The sequence below is a fragment of the Sceloporus occidentalis genome, unplaced genomic scaffold (genome assembly GCF_023333645.1).
Source record: "Sceloporus occidentalis isolate IW3139 unplaced genomic scaffold, rSceOcc1.0.p SCAF_1, whole genome shotgun sequence".
Classification (NCBI taxonomy): Eukaryota; Metazoa; Chordata; class Lepidosauria; order Squamata; family Phrynosomatidae; genus Sceloporus; species Sceloporus occidentalis.
In genome coordinates this window covers 276,037,473-276,058,420 of record NW_028316981.1, presented here as the reverse complement: position 1 = coordinate 276,058,420, position 20,948 = coordinate 276,037,473, and the positions used below count along the sequence as shown (strand labels likewise).

The 20,948-nt window shown below is 45.7% G+C and overlaps 1 protein-coding gene across 1 annotated transcript; it reads left to right on the top strand.

Moving 5' to 3' along the window:
* The first annotated feature begins 14,140 nt into the window (after positions 1-14,140).
* FOXD1 (forkhead box D1) lies at positions 14,141-15,721 on the top strand. Its single transcript, XM_089512807.1, has 2 exons — positions 14,141-15,152; positions 15,243-15,721. The coding sequence occupies exons 1-2, from the start codon at positions 14,141-14,143 to the stop codon at positions 15,350-15,352; spliced, it is 1,122 nt and encodes a 373-aa protein (XP_089368933.1). The 3' UTR covers positions 15,353-15,721.
* Positions 15,722-20,948: the final 5,227 nt, after the last annotated feature.

The window sequence follows — 20,948 nt, the reverse complement described above, 5'->3', positions numbered from 1 at the left end:
TGACCAAGGTCACCCAGTGGGTTTGCATGGCTCAGTCAGGATTCGAACCCTGGTCTCAGAAAATGCTCCAATGCTCAGAATGCTCCAAGGCTTCCTTGCATGTGCTGTTGCTTTTCTCTCTCTTTTTCTGTCCCCAGTGAATTAGTAGTTGTGAATTTGGGCCTTGGGAGCTGTGCTGATAGGCAAGTCAAAATGTCCTCCATGTTGAGCATGACTGAGAAACATGAAATATATTGTTTTATTGATTTTTTTGGCTATTATTATTATTATTATTATTGATGGTATTTATAATAATAATAATTTAATAATTTGTTTTATTTATATACCGCTATTCCAAAGATCATAGCGGTGAACAGTAAGTAAGCTAATTTGCCCCTCACAGTCTGGGTACTCATTTTAGTGACCTCGGAAGGATGCAAGCCTGAGTCGAGCTTGGGCCCTTTTGCTGGTCTTGAACTCGCAACCTTGTGGTTTTGAGTGAATGGCTGCAGTACAGGCATTTAACCACAGGGCTCCTTTATACCCTGCCCTTCAGCCCTAATGGCTATCGGAGTGGTTTACAATTATTATTTTTAATTAGACAGTTCCCTGTCCTTAGGCTTACAATCTAAAAGTTTTTAGTTGGTCTTGTCCTCCATTTTTCTTAAACGTCCTACAATTCATCCTACATTTTGTCCTACATTGTGTCCTACATTTTTCCTACACTTTGAGGGGCTACTGGGGGGGTGCCAAAATAGTTCTCGCCTAGGGTGGCCAAATACCTAGAGCTGGCCCTGACAGGGTGACCAGACATCGTCCTTTTCCAGGACATGTCCTACATTTCAGCCTTCTGTCCAGGAGGAATTCCAAAATGTCCTCCATTTTGAGCATCACTAAGAAGCACAGATTTACATCTATATGACTGCTTTTAGCTTTTATTTGTTCACGACCTACATTTTTCTTGAATGTCCTCCATTTTGACTATCACTAAGAAGCACAGATTTACATCTATATGACTGCTTTTAGCTTTTATTTGTTCACGACCTACATTTTTCTTGAATGTCCTCCATTTTGACTATCACTAAGAAGCACAGATTTACATCTATGTATAACTGCTTTTAGCTTTTATTTGGTCATGCCCTACATTTTCTACTCAAATGCCCTCCAATTTGACCATCACTAAGAAGCATGGATTTCCATTTATTAGAGTGTTTTTCAGCTTTTGTTTGGTCATGCCCTACATTTTTCTTTGGTGGTGCCTTGTCCTCCTTTGCGATGAGGACATCAGCAGGTCCCCCTGCAGCCCAGAGGGCCAGAGGCCTTGCCCCTCAGCCAGGAGGGCCGGAGCCTGGGAAACGAAGGGACCCGCAGCTCCACGCCTCGCCACTAGATGGCGCCCTTCCTCTACACAGAACCTCCTCCTGGTGCCTCTGCAAAGAGCGAGCGAAGCAGAGGACTCCCCTGGGCAGGCTGGCCAGACACGTCCTCCTTTCTCCGGGGCATGTCCTATATTTCAGCCTTCAAATGTCCAGGAGCAATGCCAAAATGCTCTCCATTTGGCCCATCACCAAGAAGCACGGATTTACATTTATATGACTGCTTTTCGCTTTCTTTGCTCTTGCCCTACATTTCCACCTTCTGTCCAGGAAGAATTCCAAAATGTCCTCCATTTGGAGCAGGACGAAGAGGCATGGATTGAGTGTTTGGAGCTTTCCCAAAATGCCCTCCATTTGGAGCATGGCTAGGAAGTCTGGGGTGACCTTTATACCAGTGTTTGGAACTTTTCTTTGGCCATGTCCTCCATTTCCACCCTCTGTCCAGGAGCAACTTTATAATGCCCTCCATCTGGAGCATGAATGAGCATGACTGAGCATGAAGTATAGTTTTAGCTTCCCTTTGGTCATGTCCCTCCATTTTTTCTGGAATGCCCTGCACTTTGCGGTGCCTTGTCCTGCTTTGCGGTGAGGGCATCTGGGCGCCCTCCCCAGGGGCAGCAGGGCAGGGATGTGGGGAGCCGGTCCTGCAGTCCCCAGAAATCCCTCGCATTGAGCCATGGGCGTTATAGTGGTGTCGGACTGGATTATTTCTGCAGTGCGGATGCAGCCTTCAACTTCGTCTGCTTGAAGACAAGCCCTCCTTGTTGCCCTTGGAGTCCCACTGGGTCAGCAGGAGGGTCACCAAAGAGCTTGATAGACTGCAAATTCCACAGTGCCTCCAAGCTACTGGACATAAAGATCTATTTAGATCTATTAGATCTATTTAGAGCTGTAAACTGAATGCGGCCGTTGTTGGAATGAAGTCATTGCATTTCTCTATTTCCTTTTCTTCAGAACTCACTGACTACTATTCCACCTACGCCTACTATCTGTGTATGTATACAGTACTGTATATATATGTGTGTGTATATACAGTACTGTATGTGTGTATATGGCTCAACCATGCAAACCTACTGCGTGACCTTGGGCCACCTCACTGACTACTATTCCACCTATCTCTCTCTCTCTCTCTCTCTCTGTATACAGTACTGAGTGTGTGTGTGTGTGTGTGGCTCAACCATGCAAATCCACTGGGTGACTTTGGGCACACTCTCTCAGCCTCAGGGGAAAAACCTCCTCTGAATAAATCTTGCCAAGATAACCCCATAACAGGTCGCCTTAAATTTGCCACAAGTTTGGAAAGGACTTGAAGGCGCACAACAACAGTGCACACACACAAATATATATATTGTGCGTCTTCAAGTCCTTTCCGACTTACGACAACCCTAAGGAGAACCCTAAGGGGGGGATGCACTGATGAGATTCCTTACGGATATCATCGGTGCATCCTTCAGGGAAGGACATATTCCATCTTGTTTAAAGGAAGCGGCGGTTAGGCCACTCCTGAAAAAACCTTCCCTAGACCCCCTGGATATGAGAAATTATAGGCCGGTGTCATTGCTGCCATTTTTGAGCAAGGTGATCGAGAGGGCGGTTGCCCTTCAGCTCCAAGCTGTCTTGGATGAAACCGATTATCTAGACCCATTTCAAACCGGCTTTAGGACAGGCTTTGGGGTTGAGACTGCCATGGTTGCCTTGACCAACGATCTACGTCTGAGCATTGACAGGGGGAGTGTGACCCTGTTGGTGCTCTTAGACCTCTCAGCGGCTTTCGATACTATAGATCACGGCATCCTCTTAGACCGCCTGAGGGGGTTAGGTATTGGGGGCACTGCTTTGCAGTGGTTCCGGTCCTTCCTCTCGGGCAGGTCTCAGAGGGTGCTACTCGGGGACTGTAGCTCCAGTAAGAGGTACCTCACTTGTGGGGTTCCTCAGGGGGCTATTTTGTCCCCGATGTTATTTAACATCTATATGAAACCGCTGGGTGAGATAATACGGAGTCATGGTGCTGGGTGTTATCAATACGCTGATGACACCCAAATCTATTTCTCTGTATCTCGCTCATTGGCCTCAAATTCCGATGGCATCTCTTCTCTCAATGAATGTCTTCAGGCGGTAATGGGCTGGATGAGGAAAAACAGATTGAAACTGAATCCAGACAAGACGGAGGTGCTCATGGTAGCGGCCCCGAAACCAAGAATTGGGTTGCAACCTCCAGTCCTGGATGGGGTCACACTCTCCTCCAGTGACTGTGTTCGCAGTCTGGGGGTGCTCCTTGACTCGTCGCTCCTGATGACAAATCAGGTAAATGCGATGGTCAGGAGTGCCTGTTATCAGCTTCGGCTGATACGCCAGCTGCGCCTTTTTCTGGAAGTAAGGGATCTCGAGATGGTTGTGCACGCGCTGGTAACCTCACGCCTTGACTTCTGTAATGCACTCTACATGGGGCTACCCCTGTGCTTGACTCGGAAATTACAGCTGGTTCAAAACATGGCAGCCAGGCTTGTCTCAGGAACATCTAGGAGGGACCACATTACTCCGGTTTTGAGGTCCCTCTACTGGCTGCCTATCAGCTTCCGGGCCCAGTACAAGGTGTTGGTTATTACCTTTAAAGCCCTAAATGGCTTGGGTCCAAGCTATCTTAGGGACCGCCTCCTCCCGTACAATCCTCCCCGCGGTCTCCGGTCCTCTGGGAGGAACTTACTGCAGCCTTTAAAATCTAGGCTTGCGGCGACCTCCCAGAGGGCGTTCTCTGCTGTCGCCCCCAAACTTTGGAACAACCTGCCAGATGAGATCCGTCAGATAACATCATTAGACAGCTTTAAAAAGGCGGTCAAGACGGATCTCTTCCGGCAGGCCTTTCCAGATTAACCATCCCGGCCCAGGTTCCCTGATTCCCTCATTCCTCCTGTGGCCCCATCTTAGTGATGGTCGAGGATCAACAGAGGGATATCAGGGTTTTTAGTTTTAATTGCTGTTTTTATGCTTGATATTGTGTTTTTAATAAGTTATACTGTTTAATATTGTCTTAAGGGGGGGAGGGATAAAGTGTTTTTAATTGTTATATTTTATATTTTACTGTTGTTAACCGCCCGGATTGGTTTGCCACAGGGCAGTATATAAATAAATATTATTATTATTATTACGGGGTTTTCTTGGCAAGTTTCTTCAGATTTGCCGTGGCTGTTCCCTGAGTCGGAGGGAGAGAGAGAGTGAGAGAGAGCTGATTGAGGTTTTCCTGGCAAGATTTATTGAGAGGGGAGTTTGCTTTCGCTTTCCTCTGAGGCTGAGAGAGTGTGACTTGCCCAAGGCCACCCAGTGGGTTTCCATGACTCAGCTGGGAATCGAACCCAGGTCTCCAGAGCCCAATGCTTAAACCATTACACCACGTTGGCTATATATGTGTGTGTCTGCGTGTGGTAATACACCAACCTTTTTAAGATGCCCCCGAGATCTGAATTGTTTTTGCTGCAGCAACATCCCTGGGGGCTCATGTCAGTTTCTATGTAAAAAAGAATGGAGAGGAGGAGATGTTCCAGAGGAAGGCCCATGCCGAAGTAAACCCAGTTTGGGAGTTGTAGTTCCCAAGATGCCACCAGACCCCTTCCCTTCCCTTGTGTACTGAAGCACAGAGTAAGCCTTGCAACAGCTCTTGCCAAACCTAAACCTCTGCTCTTCTTCCTCGCTATTATTTTTCTTTTTTACATTGCTTGCTCTCTTGAAGCACATTTTCTTGGCAGTAAACCTCAGCATTGGGAAAGGTTGGGATGAATGCCTCCTTCGCTGCCCCTTGGCCATGGAGCTTAACCCCTGCGCCCCCAAATAGCCAAAGAAAGGCCATTTTCCGGGCCCTTTGCATTCCCCAGATGCGAACTCCCAGAGAGAGAGAGAGAGAAACGTGGCTTTTGTAGGACCTTAAAGATTCACAATGCAAATCTATATATTTACAGTGCAATCCTCTCTCTCTCTCTCTCTCTCTCATACACACACACACACACAGAGAGAGAGAGAGAGAGAGAGAGAGAGTTCAATCCTATATATTTACAGTGCAATTCTCTCTCCATACACACACACACACAGACACACACACACAGAGTGCAATCCTATATATTTACAGTGCAACACCCCCCTCTCTATATATATATAAAGAGAGAGAGACACACACAGAATGCAATCATATATTTACAGGTCAATCCTCTCTCTCTCTCTCTCTCTCTCTCTCTCTCTCTCTCTCTCTCTCTCTCTCTCTCTCAACAGATAGATAGATAGATAGAGATATATATACACAGAGAGAGATAGAGAGAGAGAAAGAGAGTGCAATCCTATATATTTACAAGTCAACCCTCTCTCTATACACACACACACACACACTGTATAAGAGAGGGAGAGGGAGGGAGAATGTGTGCAATCCTATATACGGCCTACTAAGAATTCAGTCCCGCTGTCTTCAGTGGAGCTTACTCTCTGGTAAGTAGTTCAGGTAGGATCCCAGCCTTCCACATTTATTTTGGCATCAACTTCGGTGGAGCAGAGCCCACGGAAATCTATGCCATAATATAAAATTTCCCAGTCTAAGAGATCCCACGAGGCTCTTTGGGTTCTTTTCATTGGAACAACATTCAACCCATGGATACTTCTATCGATTTTTTTTGTGTGGGGGGGGTCCATTTAGGTAAATTCTTCCGTTGCATTTAAGAGCTTTGTCTGGATCAACAGATTACCTGGAATTTTTATTTTTAAATAAGCACTTTAAAAAAGAAAAAGAAAGAAAGAAAGGTTCAGCCTAGTCATTTCTCTCCAAGCTAAACACCCAGCGATTCTGAAAATACAAAGGAAAGTTAAATAAGGATCGTTTTGTAGAACATTGCATATATATTTGCATTTGTGTATATATATATAAATGTGTGTGTAGGCAATTTATACATGTGTGATATATATATACACACACACACACACACACACACACACAGACAGTGGGGCAAAAAAGTATTTAGCCACCAATTGTGCAAGTTCTCCCATTTAAAAAGATGAGAGAGGCCTGTAATTGGCATCATAGGTAGACCTCAACTATGAGAGACAAAATAAGAAAACAAATCCACTTTGTCTTGATTTGGAAAGAATTTACTTGCAAAATATGATGGAAAATAAGTATTTGGTCACCCGTCAAACAAGCATGATTTCTGGCTCTCACAGACCTGTAACTTCTTCTTTAAGACTCTCCTCTGTCCTCCACTCATTACCTGTATTAATGGCACCTGTTTGAACTTGTTATCAGTATAAAAGACACCTGTCCACAACCTCAAACAGTCGCACTCCAAACTCCACTATGGTAAAGACCAAACAGTTGTCAAAGGACACCAGAAACAAAATTGTAGACCTGCACCAGGCTGGGAAGACTGAATCTGCAACAGGAGAGCAGCTTGGTGTGAAGAAATCGACTGTGGGAGCAATAATTAGAAAATGGAAGACATACACGACCACTGATCAACGCCCTCGATCTGGGGCTCCACGCAAGATCTCTCCCTGTGGGGTCAAAATGATCACAAGAAGAGTGAGCAAAAATCCCAGAACCACATGGTGAATGACCTGCGGAGAGCTGGGGCCAATGTAACAAAGGCTACCATCAGTAACACACTACACAACCAGGGACTCATATCCTGCAGTGCCAGATGTCTCCCCCTGCTTAAGCCAGTACATGTCCAGGCCCGTCTGAAGTTTGCTAGAGAGCATTTGGATGATCCAGAAGAGGATTGGGAGAATGTCATATGGTCAGATGAAACCAAAGTAGAACTGTTTGGTAGAAACACAACTCATCGTGTTTGGAGGAGAGAGAATGCTGAGTTGCATCCAAAGAACACCATACCTACACTGTGAAGCATGGGGGTGGCAGCAACATGCTTTGGGGCTGTTTCTCTGCAAAGGGACCTGGTTGACTGATCCGTGTACAGGAAAGAATGAATGGGGCCATGTACTGTGAGATTTTGAGTGCAAACCTCCTTCCATCAGCAAGGGCATTGAAGATGAAATGTGGCTGGGTCTTTCAGCATGACAATGATCCCAAACACACCACCCTGGCAATGGAGTGGCTTCGTAAGAAGCATTTCAAGGTCCTGGAGTGACCTAGCCAGTCTCCAGATCTCAACCCCATAGAAAACCTTTGGAGGGAGTTGAAAGTCCATGTTGCCCAGCAACAGCCCCAAAACATCACTGCTCTAGAGGAGATGTGCATGGAGGAATGGGCCAACATACCAGCAACAGTGTGTGCCAACCTTGTGAAGACTTACAGGAAACATTTGACCTCTGTCATTGCCAACAAAGGATATATAACAAACTATTGAGATGAACTTTTGATATTGACCAAATACTTATTTTCCACCATAATTTGCAAATAAAATTTTTCCAAATCAGACAATGTGATTGTCTGGATTTCTTTTCTCATTTTGTCTCTCATAGTTGAGGTCTACCTATGATGTCAATTACAGGCCCCTCTCATCTTTTTAAATGGGAGAACTTGCACAATTGGTCACTGACTAAATACTTTTTTTGCCCCACTGTGTGTGTATATGTATGTATGTATATGTGTATGTATGTGTGTGTGTGTGTATATATATATATATATATATGCAATGTGTGTGTGTGTATGTATGTATGTGTGTGTATATATAGTGTGTGTATATATCCTATGTGTGTGCGTGTGTGTGTGTATATATATATATATATATATATATATATATATATATATATAATGGAATGTTCTGCAAAACGATCCTTATTTAACTTCCTTCTTCATATTATGCCCTTTGGGCATCCTTCCAATGCCCATAACTGGTGTGACTTTTTTCCTTCCCTGTGAGAGTAGCTTGTTGACTGAAAAATATTTAAGGCCAGCTGATATTTAGCTGGAAAAAGATAACAGATATTATGAAATGGCAGGAAATAATAGTAGTCTGGCTTCGACAAACTTCGAGGAATTTTTGCCACTGGCTTTAATGAGATCCATTAATTCTCTTATTTAGGAAACCTGACCTAAAAGGCCTGGCTAGAAACCTGACGAAATGAACAGGACTCTCCTTACTCAGAAGTAAATAAGGAGTATTGCGTTTACACTCAGTTAACTAGAGGCTCCAAACTAATACAAAACTTGTCTACAGGTGACTGCTTACTAAATCTGGCTCTGAGTAAACAACTCTAGCCTTAGTGTCAATACACTGCTTCTAGACCCTTCGTTTGCAAGATGATCTCCCATTACCAAAATTATTCAGATCACTGTCTTCTCAAAGGCCCCCACCTTTTGGATAAAATGCATGATCCAATGACCCCAAGAAAGGGGTTCGTGGGATATTGTTTTCCCATCCAATCCCTGATAAATTTTACTCTAGAGATCCTTGGTGGTCAGAGGGAAAGTGCTACGACTGTGTGGCTCTGATGATACATGTTTTCCTAAAAAGTTCCTATCTCTTAAAGTTTTATTTAGGAAGCTGCCACCCAAAAAAATGTGGTTGAAGGAGGGCTGTGGACAGAGCCATTTCCCGTAAGGAACAAATACAGAACTAATTCCAACATTACTCCTACCTAGAGTTGACCCATTCAAATGAAAGGGGTTTGCCAGTTACAACTCGACTTAAAATCTTCTTCATGAATTTCCTGCTCTTATCTAGGCAGGACAAACCCACATCCTTTTATATCACGTCCTGCTTGCAACGTATGCCTCGTCGTTGTTGTATCTTTCTATCTATATAGCTTTAAAACTCTGTATCTTTCATCTTTAAACAAAAAGCTTTAACAATGCCTTATCCTCATTTACAAACTTCTGCCTCGGCTGTGAAGAATTATCAATGAAATGGGGGCATGTTTATATATGTTTATATATATGTTTCTTATGCCCTCATTTTATATATATAAAACACACACACACACACACACACACGACCCCATTTCATTGATTTTATATATGTTTACTTATATATATCAGTTTCTTAGGCTCCCATTTCATTGATTATATATATATATATATATATATATATATATATATATATGTTTCTTATGCCCCCATTATATATATATATACACACAGTATATATATATATCAGTTTCTTATGTCCCCATTTCATTGATTTTATATATGTGTGTGTGTGTGTTTTATGCTCCCATTTCATCGATTATATATATATATATATATAAGTTTCTTATGTCCCCATTTCATATTTTATATATATATATATATATATATATATATATATATATATATATATATGTTTCTTATGTTCCCATTTCATTGAATATATATATGTGTGTGTGTGTTTCTTATGCCCCCATTTTATTAATTTATATACACACACACACACACACACACACACACACAGTATTTCAGTTTCATATGCCCCCATTTCATTGATTTATATATGTATGTGTATATATATATATATATACACATATATATCAGTTTCTTATGAATATCAGTATAACAGTATATATATCCGTTTCTTATGCCCCCATTTCACTGATACTTTCTCACAGGAGAGGCAGAAGTTTGTCAGTGACGGTGTATGGCATTATTCAAGCACTTTTTGAAAAGGATGAAAGATACAGAGTTTAAAAACTCATCCCTGCCTAGCTCTATGATGCTGATGAACACTGTTAACAATAATGATAATACTAGTAGAATTCAAAGACATAGCCATGTTAGTCCTTAGAATCAATACGCAGAGAGATCTTGTCGCCCCTTTGAGTCTCACTGAAAGAAAGAAGTTGGCAGGAGGAGCTTTTCTAGACTTCAGTCTACTTCCTCAGATAATAATAACAATCCTGGTGCAGTTTGGATTCTGCCTTCGGCTACTTCGGAGTGAGATGCTGGAGAGTCAGCCAGAGCATCCAAGAGGTTTACTCAGGGGTAAGAGGTCAGGGCCAGCATGGTGTAGTGGTAGGAGTCTTGGATTATGACTCTGGAGACCAGGGTTCGAACTCCGACTCAGCCACGGAAACGCACTGGGTGACCTTGGGCAAGTCACACTCTCTCAGCCTCAGAGGAAAGCGAAAGCAAACTCCCCTCTCAAGAAATCTTGCCAGGAAAACCCGGGATCGGGTCACCATAAATGAGAGACGACAAGATAGGGTCGCCTTAGGGTTGCCATAATGTGCTTGAAGCATGCCATGCGCCCACATTTACAAACGTCTGCCTCTTCTGTGAGAAATGACCAATGTAATGGGGACCATAAGAAAAATGCCTTGAATGCACACAACAACCACAAACACAACAAATTAATCTCTGGGGGCACAAGGCGTTATTGTGTAAAATACAAGAAATTCAAAGCAGCCCCCTCCCCAATAGATCCACATAGCATAGAAGAAATCCACCTATTCAGATATACCTGGGCATGGTTTTCAGTGAGTCTCTCTTGGGCTGGCAATGGCATAGAGAGGCAGCAAAGCTGAGAGAACAGTTGGAGGAGTGTGTGTGTGTGTGATGGCTATCCATGTAGAGAAAAACAGAACAACATTTCCTAAGGAGCCACTTCGGATACCCATAAAACCGAGATCCCTTCAGGGAAGAATTTTGAGACTTGTTTTCTGTTCTCTGGAGACCAGGGTTTGAAACCTGAGCAGCCGACCTTAGGCGAGTCACACTCTCTCAGCCTCAGAGGGGCAAACCTCCCCTGGAGAAGCTGGCCAAGGAACCCCATGATACAGTCACCTTGGGGTCGCCATCATAGAATCGTAGAGTTGGAAGAGACCACAAGGGCCATCCAGTCCAACCCCATTCTGCCATGCAGGAACTCTCAATCAAAGCATCCCTGACAGATGGCCATCCTGCCTCTGTTTAAAAACCTCCAAAGAAGGAGACGCCACTACACTCCAAGGGAGTGTGTTCCACTGTTGAACAGCTCTTTATGTTCCTCCTAATGTTGAGGCGGAATCTCTTTTCCTGGAGCTTGTATTCATTGTTTCTTGTTCTAGTCTTTGGAGCAGCAGAAAACAAGTTTGCTCCCTCCTCAATATGACATCCCTTCAAATGCTTAAACAAGGCTATATCAACCTTATCTTCTCCAGGCTGAGCCTCCCCAGCTCCCTAAGGCGTTCCTCATAGGGCATGGTTTCCAGACCTTTCACCGTTTTGGTCGCCCTCCTTTGGACACAGTCAGAGGCCAATTGAAGGCACAGAGTAACAACAACAACCCTTCCCTCCTCCTCAGTACCCGATGGCCTTCATTCAGCACGCAAATCTTGCAAAAAAACTGAATAATTTGGGGAGATTCCTTCTTTCCATAGCAGCCCCCTCAAAGGGAATTCTTGAGGGATAACGGTCCGTTCTCGGCTGCCCTCTGGAAATGCAACTGCAGGCCCCACTTCATTATTAGCTCGAATAATTTGGATTTTCTCCTCCGATTTCCCTCCACCTCCAACATCGCTTTATCATCTCTCAGCCCCAGGGAACACTCTTAACACCAGTCCGGATTTCCAATGTAGATCCCCTTCCCTCCGCTTCCCTTCTCTAGGTTTTGCCTGTTTCTTTCTTTTCTTTTCAATTTGTGGCCCCTGCAACTTCACCTTCCTTTGCGATTTGGAAAACATTGTGATTTTTTTGGGTAAATTGTTCTTTTTTTTCCTTTTCCCCCCCTTTCTATACACCAGCTTTTTATATACAGTACTACAACAAAACATCGGAGCAAAAGACCTTGCAGAAACCATCCAGTTGGACACCGCTTTACCTTTCCTGGCTCAATGCTCGGGGATTTGGGGAACTGTAGTTTTGGGAGACATTTAGCCTTCTCTGTCAGAGAGCTCGGGTGCCGCAATAAAGCACAGTTCCCAGGATTCCCTAGCACTGAGCCAAGGCAGTTCAAGCAGTCTCAAACTGGATTGTTTCTGCAGGGTGTTTTGGACCATTGTGATTATCATTTTTTAAACTGTCCCTTTTGCTTTTTACACCAATGCGAGGAGGAGGAGGAGGAGGAGGAGGAGGAGGAGGAGGAGGAGGAGGAGGAGGAGGAGGAGGAGGAGGAGGAGGAGGAGAGCTATATAACTGGATCTGCCCCTTCATCTCTATGCTCAAAGGTATTGAGCAGAATAATTACTAGAACTGGGCATAAAGTTACTTTTTCTTTCTTTCTTTCTTTTTGGCTGCAGTTTCCGGCTTCCTAGGAAGCGTGGCCTGGCCTGGCTTAAAGCTTCGGCTTGGTCAAAGAGAGTCAAAGGATGCATCCACACTGGAGAAATAACCCGATTTGGCCCCGCTTTAACTCTTTGTCTGGCTCAAGGCTATGGAATTCTGGGAGTTGGAGTTTGTTGTGGGTCCCAGAGTGGAGCTTGTCCCTCCATATTCTCTAGGGTTAGGGGCACAAGACCCCCGTGAATATGGAAAAACTGCAAATAACAAAAACACCATGTTCCTCTCTGGGAACCTCTAGGTCCTCCAACGCAACTCTGTGGTCATTGTCAATGTCCAACAGACACTGACCATAGAACTGCACCGGAGGATCTACAAAGTCCTAGCAGAGTAGGAATCTCTAGGTCTTTCAGTGCAACTTTTAGTTAAAGTTGACCAGAGTTGCACTAGAGACAGAGAAAGAGAGAGAGAGAGATCTAGCAGCACCTTTGAGACTAACATTCAGCTTTTCCAGCCATCTGAATGCGTCTGGTCTCTTCAAACTGTACAGTACCTCCAGCTTGGAGCAATTCTAGAAGAACTTATTAGCATGAGATGTACTGAGAGATCTTGTAGCCCTTTGGACACTCACGGAAAGAAAGACCTTGGCAGCCTGAGCTTTCCTAGACTAAAGCCTCCTTCCTCAGATATATTGCGGAGGGGGGGGGGGGTAGCGGAGGAGGGAGGGAGGGAGGGAGAGCCCACAGACATACACAACACACACACACACATAGAGAGACACATACATATATGAATTATATGTACACCTTCCAGGGTATACACACACACACACACACACATATATGTATATAATTTTCCTGGAAGGGACGCTCTCTCGCTCTCTCATATATATATATATATATATACACACATACGTATGTATGTATGTATATCTATATGTATATCTGTTTTCCCCTTGGAGGCCTGTTGTGTGTTGTCTGCCCCTCCCTCCCTCCCTCCGTGTGACGTTCCCATCCATGTGATGCCCCTCTCTGGCCCTCTTTGGCTCGCGGGAGGGCAGCACCAGCAGAAGAAGGAGGAGGAGGAGGAGGAGGAGGAGGAGAATCCCAGGCCGCCGCCCGGCTTCCCTCCTTCCGATCCCCCGGAGCCCGTGTCGCCCCTCCGCCTCGCCTTCCTTTGATGCCTGGAGGCAGCGAGGGGGAAGGAAGCCACTTCTCCCGACCGAAGAGGAGAGGCCAAAGGAGGAGAAGGGAAGCCCGGGAGGGACCCGCGGCGGGAGCAGGAGGAGGAGGAGGGGGAAGGCGCTTCGGAGCCGGCGGCGGAGAGGCCCCCCCTAAAGCCCGGGAAAGAGGCTCCCCGTCGGGGCTGAGCTGAGCGGAGGAGGAAGAGGAAGAAGAAAAGAAAAAGAAGGAGAAGAAGAAAGAGAAAGAGAGGGAGAAAGAGGAGGAAAAGAAGAAGGAGAAACAGGAGGAGGAGGAACAGAAGGAGAAAGAGGAGAAAAAGGAGGAAGCAGAGGGGGAGAAAGACGGGGAAGAAGGGCAGGAGCATCCCCGGCGTCCTCCCTTCCTTGAGCCGCCCTCCCTTGGTCCCCGCCTGAGGCCGGCGAGGGCCCCCTCCTCCTCCTCCTCCTCCTCCTCCTTCTCCTCCTCCTTCTGCCGCTGATGCCCGGCGGGGCCCCGCGATGACTCTGAGCTCGGAGATGTCCGATGCTGCCTCCGTCTTGGCCGAAGAGACGGACATCGACGTGGTCGGGGAGGGAGACGAGGAAGAGGAGGAGGAGGAGGAGGAAGAGGAAGAGGAAGAGGAGGAAGACGAGCCTCTCCCTCGTCGCCTTTACCAGGAGGAGGAAGAGGAGGAGGAGGAGATCTGCCTGCCTGGATCCCCGAGGGCGCGGGCGTCGGGAGGCTCCCCGGGCTCCGGCTCGCCTTCTTCCTCCTGCTGCTCCTCGTCCTCGCAGCCGGGCCCCTTGGCGGCGGGGCTCCCCGGGGGCAAGGCCAGCCTGGTGAAGCCGCCCTACTCCTACATCGCCCTGATCACCATGGCCATCCTGCAGAGCGCCAAGAAGCGGCTGACGCTGAGCGAGATCTGCGAGTTCATCAGCGCCCGCTTCCCTTACTACCGGGAGAAGTTCCCCGCCTGGCAGAACTCCATCCGCCACAACCTCTCCCTCAACGACTGCTTCGTCAAGATCCCCCGGGAGCCCGGCAACCCGGGCAAGGGCAACTACTGGACCCTGGACCCGGAGTCGGCCGACATGTTCGACAACGGCTCCTTCCTCCGCCGCAGGAAGCGCTTCAAGAGGCAGCAGCAGCAGCAGCAGCAGCACCAGCCCCACTCGCACCCGCAAGGGCCCGAAGCCCTGCTGCTCAGGGGCCTGGAGCCGGCCGCCTTCCTGCCGGCCCCGCAGCCCCCGCCTCCCTACCCCTATGGGCCCTACAACTGCGGCTACGGCCTCCAGCTCCAGCCCTTCCACCCGCCCCCCGCGGCCCTCTTCGCCTTCCACAGCCCCGGGCGACAGCAGCAGCCCCAGCCCCCGCCGCCAGCTCCGCTCCTCCCGGCCGCCCCCGGGCCCGACCTGGCCCCCAGGACCCCGGCCTTCGCTTACCCGGCCTCCTCCAAGCCCTCCTCGGCTTTGGCCAGGTCGCCCTTCTCCATCGAGAGCATCATCGGCGGCTGCGGCGTTTTGAACCCAGGACCCGGCTGCTCTTCCCACTCGGCAGTGCTGCCGGCCCTGGCCCGCTCCCTGATGGCCTCCTCCTCCTCCTCCTCTTCCCCTTCCTCCTCCTCCTCCTCCTCTTCCTCGCCCGCCTTGGGGCCTTCTCCGTCTCCGGCCTCTTTAGGGCCCCTCCATCAAAATGCCCAACATTTCCCTCCTAGGATCCCCAATTGCTAGTTTCCAATTGCTGCCCGAAGGTAGGACTGCTTCCCCCTCCGCTTTCTGCCTTTCTTTCATCCCCCCCCCCCCTTTCGCTTCTTGGTGCATCCACTCTGGAGGGATTAACCCGCTTTGAGACCGCTGTCACGGCCTTGGCTCCATGGCTATGGATTTCTGGGAACTGGCGTTTGTTGGGGCTTTTTCAGTCGAGAAGAGAGTCTCACTGGAAAGACAAAAGTCACCCCAATACTTTGTAGGCATTGGAATGATGCCAAAGGGGTGGGTTTGTTTAGCTTTTATTATTTACGGTTTTATACATCTCCTCAGGATACCAAGAAGAAAGTTAAAGAAGGATTGTTTTGCAGAGCATTGCCTACATACATGTGTGTGTGTGTATACACACACACACACACACACACACACGTATGTAGGCAATCTCTGAAAACCGATCCTTTTGCATTGCCTATATATATATATATTGTTTTGCAGAGCATTGCCTACATACCTTTGTGTGTATACACACACATACATATACACATACATACACACAAAGGTATGTAGGCAATGCAAAAGGATCGTTTTGCAGAGCATTGCCGACATAACGTGTATAACGTATTCATACACACACACACACACGTATGTAGGCAATTCTTTGCAAAAGAATATATATGTGCAACAAACTCCAGTTCCCAGAATCACATACCATTGAGCCAAGGCACACAAAGCTGTCTCAAACCGGTTTATTTCAGCAGTATGGACGCAGCCCACCCCCCCTTGGGCTCCCCTTTCCCCTCCACCCGCTTTGTTTTTTGGATTTTCGAGACAGAAAGCGAAGAGACCTTTTACTGGACGCATAGATTTTGGCTTCTTGGTTTGTTTGGGGGGGGGGGGGCTTCCCTGCTCTATTTATGCAAAGCCTTTTCTGATATACAAGACAGAAAGAGGAATGGCAGAGAAGTGGTCCTTATATTATTATTTTTTCCCCTTCAAAAGAAAGGACGCCCTTTATATATATATATTATATATATAAAAGGAAAAATTCCTTTAAACCGCGAGTTCCCATTCCAAAGATTCCCGCGGTCCAGGGATTAAAATTACGACAAACTGCGGCAGCGCTATAGACCATAAGGATCCCAAGGGAGGGAAGAAAGGGCGAAAAGCAAACCGAAAAAAGAAGATTGGGAGAGAGATCGGCCCAAGGACGCCTTCTTTCCTTGCAGCTCACTTGACTGACATGCTTTTTAAAATATATATATATATATATATATATATATACGGAAAGGTTAACTTGTTTACACAGAAGAAAGCCGAGATTATCAATTCTTATTTTAACCTGTGTTTTGTTTTTGTATCATAATAGGTTTATGGATTTTCTCTCTCTTCCGCATCCCCCTCCACTTTTTTATTTTGTACTTTATGCATATACTTGACCAGGAATATTGTTTATGATTATTTGCAAGTATTATTGTACCATTCTAATCGTTTAAAAACAAAACCAACTTTTTTTAATTAAAAATACATTTTCCAAAATAAAGCAATTAATTTTGGACAAAATAAACGCCACTCTTGGCTTTAAGGCCTTCCAGAGAGTTAGTGTTTTCCCATCCTGAGCGTTTAAGGCTTACTTGCCTTACTGATCTTGTCCTGGCTTGTTTTGATAAAGAACTAGATGGATATCATTGCGAAGGAAGTATGAAAAATGCTTTCTGGGTCAAATAAAAAGGCCGCTGGATTATACACAATCTTTTTTTTAAATAAACAAACCATAAAATTGCATTTAAGCCTGTCGTCCCGTAGTATTTAGTGGGACTGGCACCCTAAATATGAAGGCTTAGTGGGATAAGACCCTCGCTCTTTTTATTCCACTGGATTCCTGTAAAAGTAAACAGGATCATTGTGATCTTGAAAGTACTTACTGGGATGTTCAGAAGGAATCAGCCAGACTAGATCTCTATTTACACGTGATCGGCTTACATTTTCAAATGTATTTAAGCTTCTCTACTTCATGGAACCGATTAGGAGAATTGTTGGTCCAAAGCACCCTGCAAAAATAATCCAGTTTGAGACCGCTTTAACTGCTCTGGCTCAGTGCTAGGGAACTGTGGTTCATTGTGGCACCAGAGATCTCTCTGGCAGACAAAGCTCAATGTCTCCCAAAACTACAGTTTCCAGAATTTCCTAGTATTGAGCCAGGGCAGTTAAAGCGGTCTCAAACTGGATTATTTCTGCAGGGTGTTTTTGGGGTCCTTATCTACCCAATGGTGAAATTTTCCTTATCTACCAAATGGTGAAAATTTGATTTTCCAAGTCTCCATAATTCAATTTTAAAAAATCAAACCAGAGCAAAAAAAAAACAGTAACCAAAGAAAACTAAACTCTTCTGGTAAATCCAGCCTTTAGAGACTACGATCTTCTTCTATGAGTGCAACGTTTTGTATTTTGAATGAAATAAATGTAGATTATTTTGACAGTATTTTTTTTTACAGTTATTGACTTTTGCATGAGGCAAAAGGGGGGTGGTCTCCTCTGTGTTGTTTTCTGTGTGTTTTTAAACAGAGATGTTGCAAATATAGTATCTTGCAAGCTGTTCTCCCTAGAATTGGAGATGCCTATTCTGTGTATATATAATGAAATAGAAAAGATTGTGTCAAATAGGGAACAAGTTATGTTAGGCTGCAGACAGGTATTGATTGTTTTACATTTTCCTTTTAATATATGTCAAGGGTTGGGAAACCAGTTTGGGATTATTAGTGAGAGCCTTTTAAACTGTGATGAAAAGCAGGGTTGCTGATACTGAGGCCAGCGTCAGGCTTACCTATTATTAATTGTGAAATAATTAATTTGAAATATTAGGAATTTTCTCTCCCGGCAAATGTTATGAGGACCGAGGTGCTACTATATATATATATATATATATATATATATATATATATATAGAGAGAGAGAGAGAGAGAGAGAGAGAGATATGGGAGAGGTTATATTCAGTTTTATGAATCTGTATTTCACTTTGACTTTGCAAAATAAGGCTTGATGTTTTTAGGGACATTAAAGCCACGGTGATAGTGGAATAACTGTGTAGATCCAACCATGTTTTGGTGAAATAAATGTGGTCTTCAAGGCCAATTTACGTTTTCATTTTCGTGAAAATGAATGCAATATTCCAACTGCATTCCTTTGGCCAAATGTTAGGAGAAAGTAGAGTACTTTAGTACTGATTTACTAACCTGTTTGTATGAATGTTTATCATATTCAGGTATGTGGTGTGTTTTTTTAAAGCAGGAATAGATAGTTTAAATTACATTTTCTTCAACTGATGTATAATAATCCCAGGGGGGGAAAGCCACAGTATAGGATGGCCATGGCAAACCCTCGCTGAAGAAACTTGCCCAAAGTGGGAAAGCATTGAAGGCACACAATAACAATATATTTGACAAACCCTTTAAAGAGGAAAGTTGCAATAGTTGTTTCGTGTCATTAATCAAATACCTGAGATGTTTAATATAATCTGGTGAAATCGTGGTTTTCTAGCTAGAAGGAGCAGGTGTGGACCAGGAAAGCAGGGAAGTGATGCCTCCATTGCAATGTAGCTTATTGCAATGGCGACTGGCTTTCAGATGTGTGTTATGGAGGTCTCCAGTAAAAAGAAAAGATTCAGTCCCAGGTACCCAACTTGAAACGACCCCCCCCCCCCCACACACACACACCAGGAGTTAGATGATCAAATTGATTTCCCTGACAGTTTAACATACCAGGCCTAAAAGCCTTTCTCTCTCTCTCTCTCTCTGTGTATCTGTGCCTTCAAGTCGCTCGTCCACTTGAGAAGACCCCATACATTTTTCATAGGGTTTTCCTAGGCAAAGGAACCTCAGAGGTGTTGCTGTTGTTGTCGTTGTGTGCCTTCAAGTCGTTGCAGACTTATGGGGACCCTAAGGCGAACCTATCATGGGGTTTCCTTGGCAATTTTTTTGAGAGAAGGTTTGCCATTGCCATCCTCTGAGGCTGAGAGAGAGAGAGAGAGAGAGTGACTTGCCTAGGGTCACCAGTAGGTTTACATGGCCGAGCCAGGATTGGAACCCTGGTCTCCAGAGTCATAGTCCAACGCTGAAATATAGCCTACAGCACCTGATGTTCCTTGGCGGCCTCCCATCCAAGGACTAGCAAGGGCTGATCCTGCTTAGCTTCCAAGATCAGCACAAGTTCCGTTTATTCCCGGGACGTTGCTTTCCAAAACGATGTTTTCTTGGAAAGTGTGAAGCAACAGTAACCAACAGAAACCAACTCTATCCAAGGCATCCTCTCCATCGGTGTCTCTTCTTTGGCGACGGCTGTCCGAAGGGTCCAGGAGTCTCTGTCTGGGCAGATGCGAGGCCATTTCCCCGAGAAAAGCAGAAATACCGCCATATCCTTATTCCTGCTCCCTTCCCCTGTCCTATCTCTAGAAGACGGTGCCTGGGAAAGTCCTTCCAACTCTGTTTGCTGGAGGGTGAGTTTGCGCATCGGTTTGCTTCTTGGCATCAGGAAAAGAGATTCCACCTCAACATTAGGAGGAACCTCCTGACAGTAAGGGATGTTCGACAGTGGAACACACGCTCTCGGAGTGTAGTGGGGTCTCCTTCCTTAGAGGTCTTTAAGCAGAGACTGGATGGCCATCTGTCAGGGATGCTTTGATTGGGATTTCCTGCATGGCAGAATGGGGTTGGACTGGATGGCCCTTGGGATCTCTTCCAACTCTATGATTCTATGAATGGCAGAACAGTGAGGCTGGTGGGATGGAGAAGAAGAGGGGAAAAGCAAATGTGACGATCTGGGTTCAATATTGTGGCTGAGGATGTGCCTGTGTGATGTTCCCCCCCCACCACCCCTTTGGGGATTTCTTAATCCTATTGCAAAGATGGAAAGAAACTCTCCTCCCCCTCCCTCTAGTAGTTAAATATACACCCGGTCCTCCATATCTACGGATTTTCTTATCCACGCATCCAGGGCTTGAATTTTTTTTTTTAAAAAAAGAAATATAAATTCCCAAAAGCAAACCATGATTTTACCATTTAATATAAGTGACCATGGCACTGTTTGGAATAAGACTTGAGCATCCACGGATCTGGGTACCCTGGACCCATTGCCTAACTTTCTCGTGGGTGGGATCTGGACCGAGGCTTGTTCCGCTGTTCCCGCACTTGCCTCTGACCCAGGAGGACCAGACGTCCTCCTTTTCCAGCACCCGTCCTACATTCCACCTTCTGTCCTGGAAGGGTTGCAAAATGTCCTCCATTTGGAGCAATTTGAATTGATGGCATTGATAGCAGTGTTTTGAGCTTTTCTTTGGCCATGTCTCTCCATGTCCTCCATTTGGCAGTGCCTTGTCCCCCTTTGCTAGCTTTATGTGCTGGAAAAGGCGCCTGGCTCTTGGTGGGTCCCCAAGGGCACCTGGGCAGCCCCATAAGTGCCCCCTTCAGCCTGTTCCTTGCGCCTGACACTCTCCAAGCTGGTCATCTCCTCCTCTGGTCTTCTGGATCCTCTGGCCTGAACCCACCAGGGCCCTGGACCAATAGCTTTTGCTGCTGTTGTTGTTGTTGTGTGCTTATAATGGGGTTTTCTTGGCAAGATTTGTCCAGAA

What these genes read in the sequence shown, in the direction of transcription:
- FOXD1 (XM_089512807.1), top strand. Translation starts at nt 14,141, where the DNA reads ATGACTCTGAGCTCGGAGATGTCCGATGCTGCCTCCGTCTTGGCCGAA. An exon ending in CTGCGGCGTTTTGAACCCAG is followed by an intron (nt 15,153 to 15,242) that starts GACCCGGCTGCT and finishes CCCCTTCCTCCT; the next exon opens with CCTCCTCCTCCTCTTCCTCG.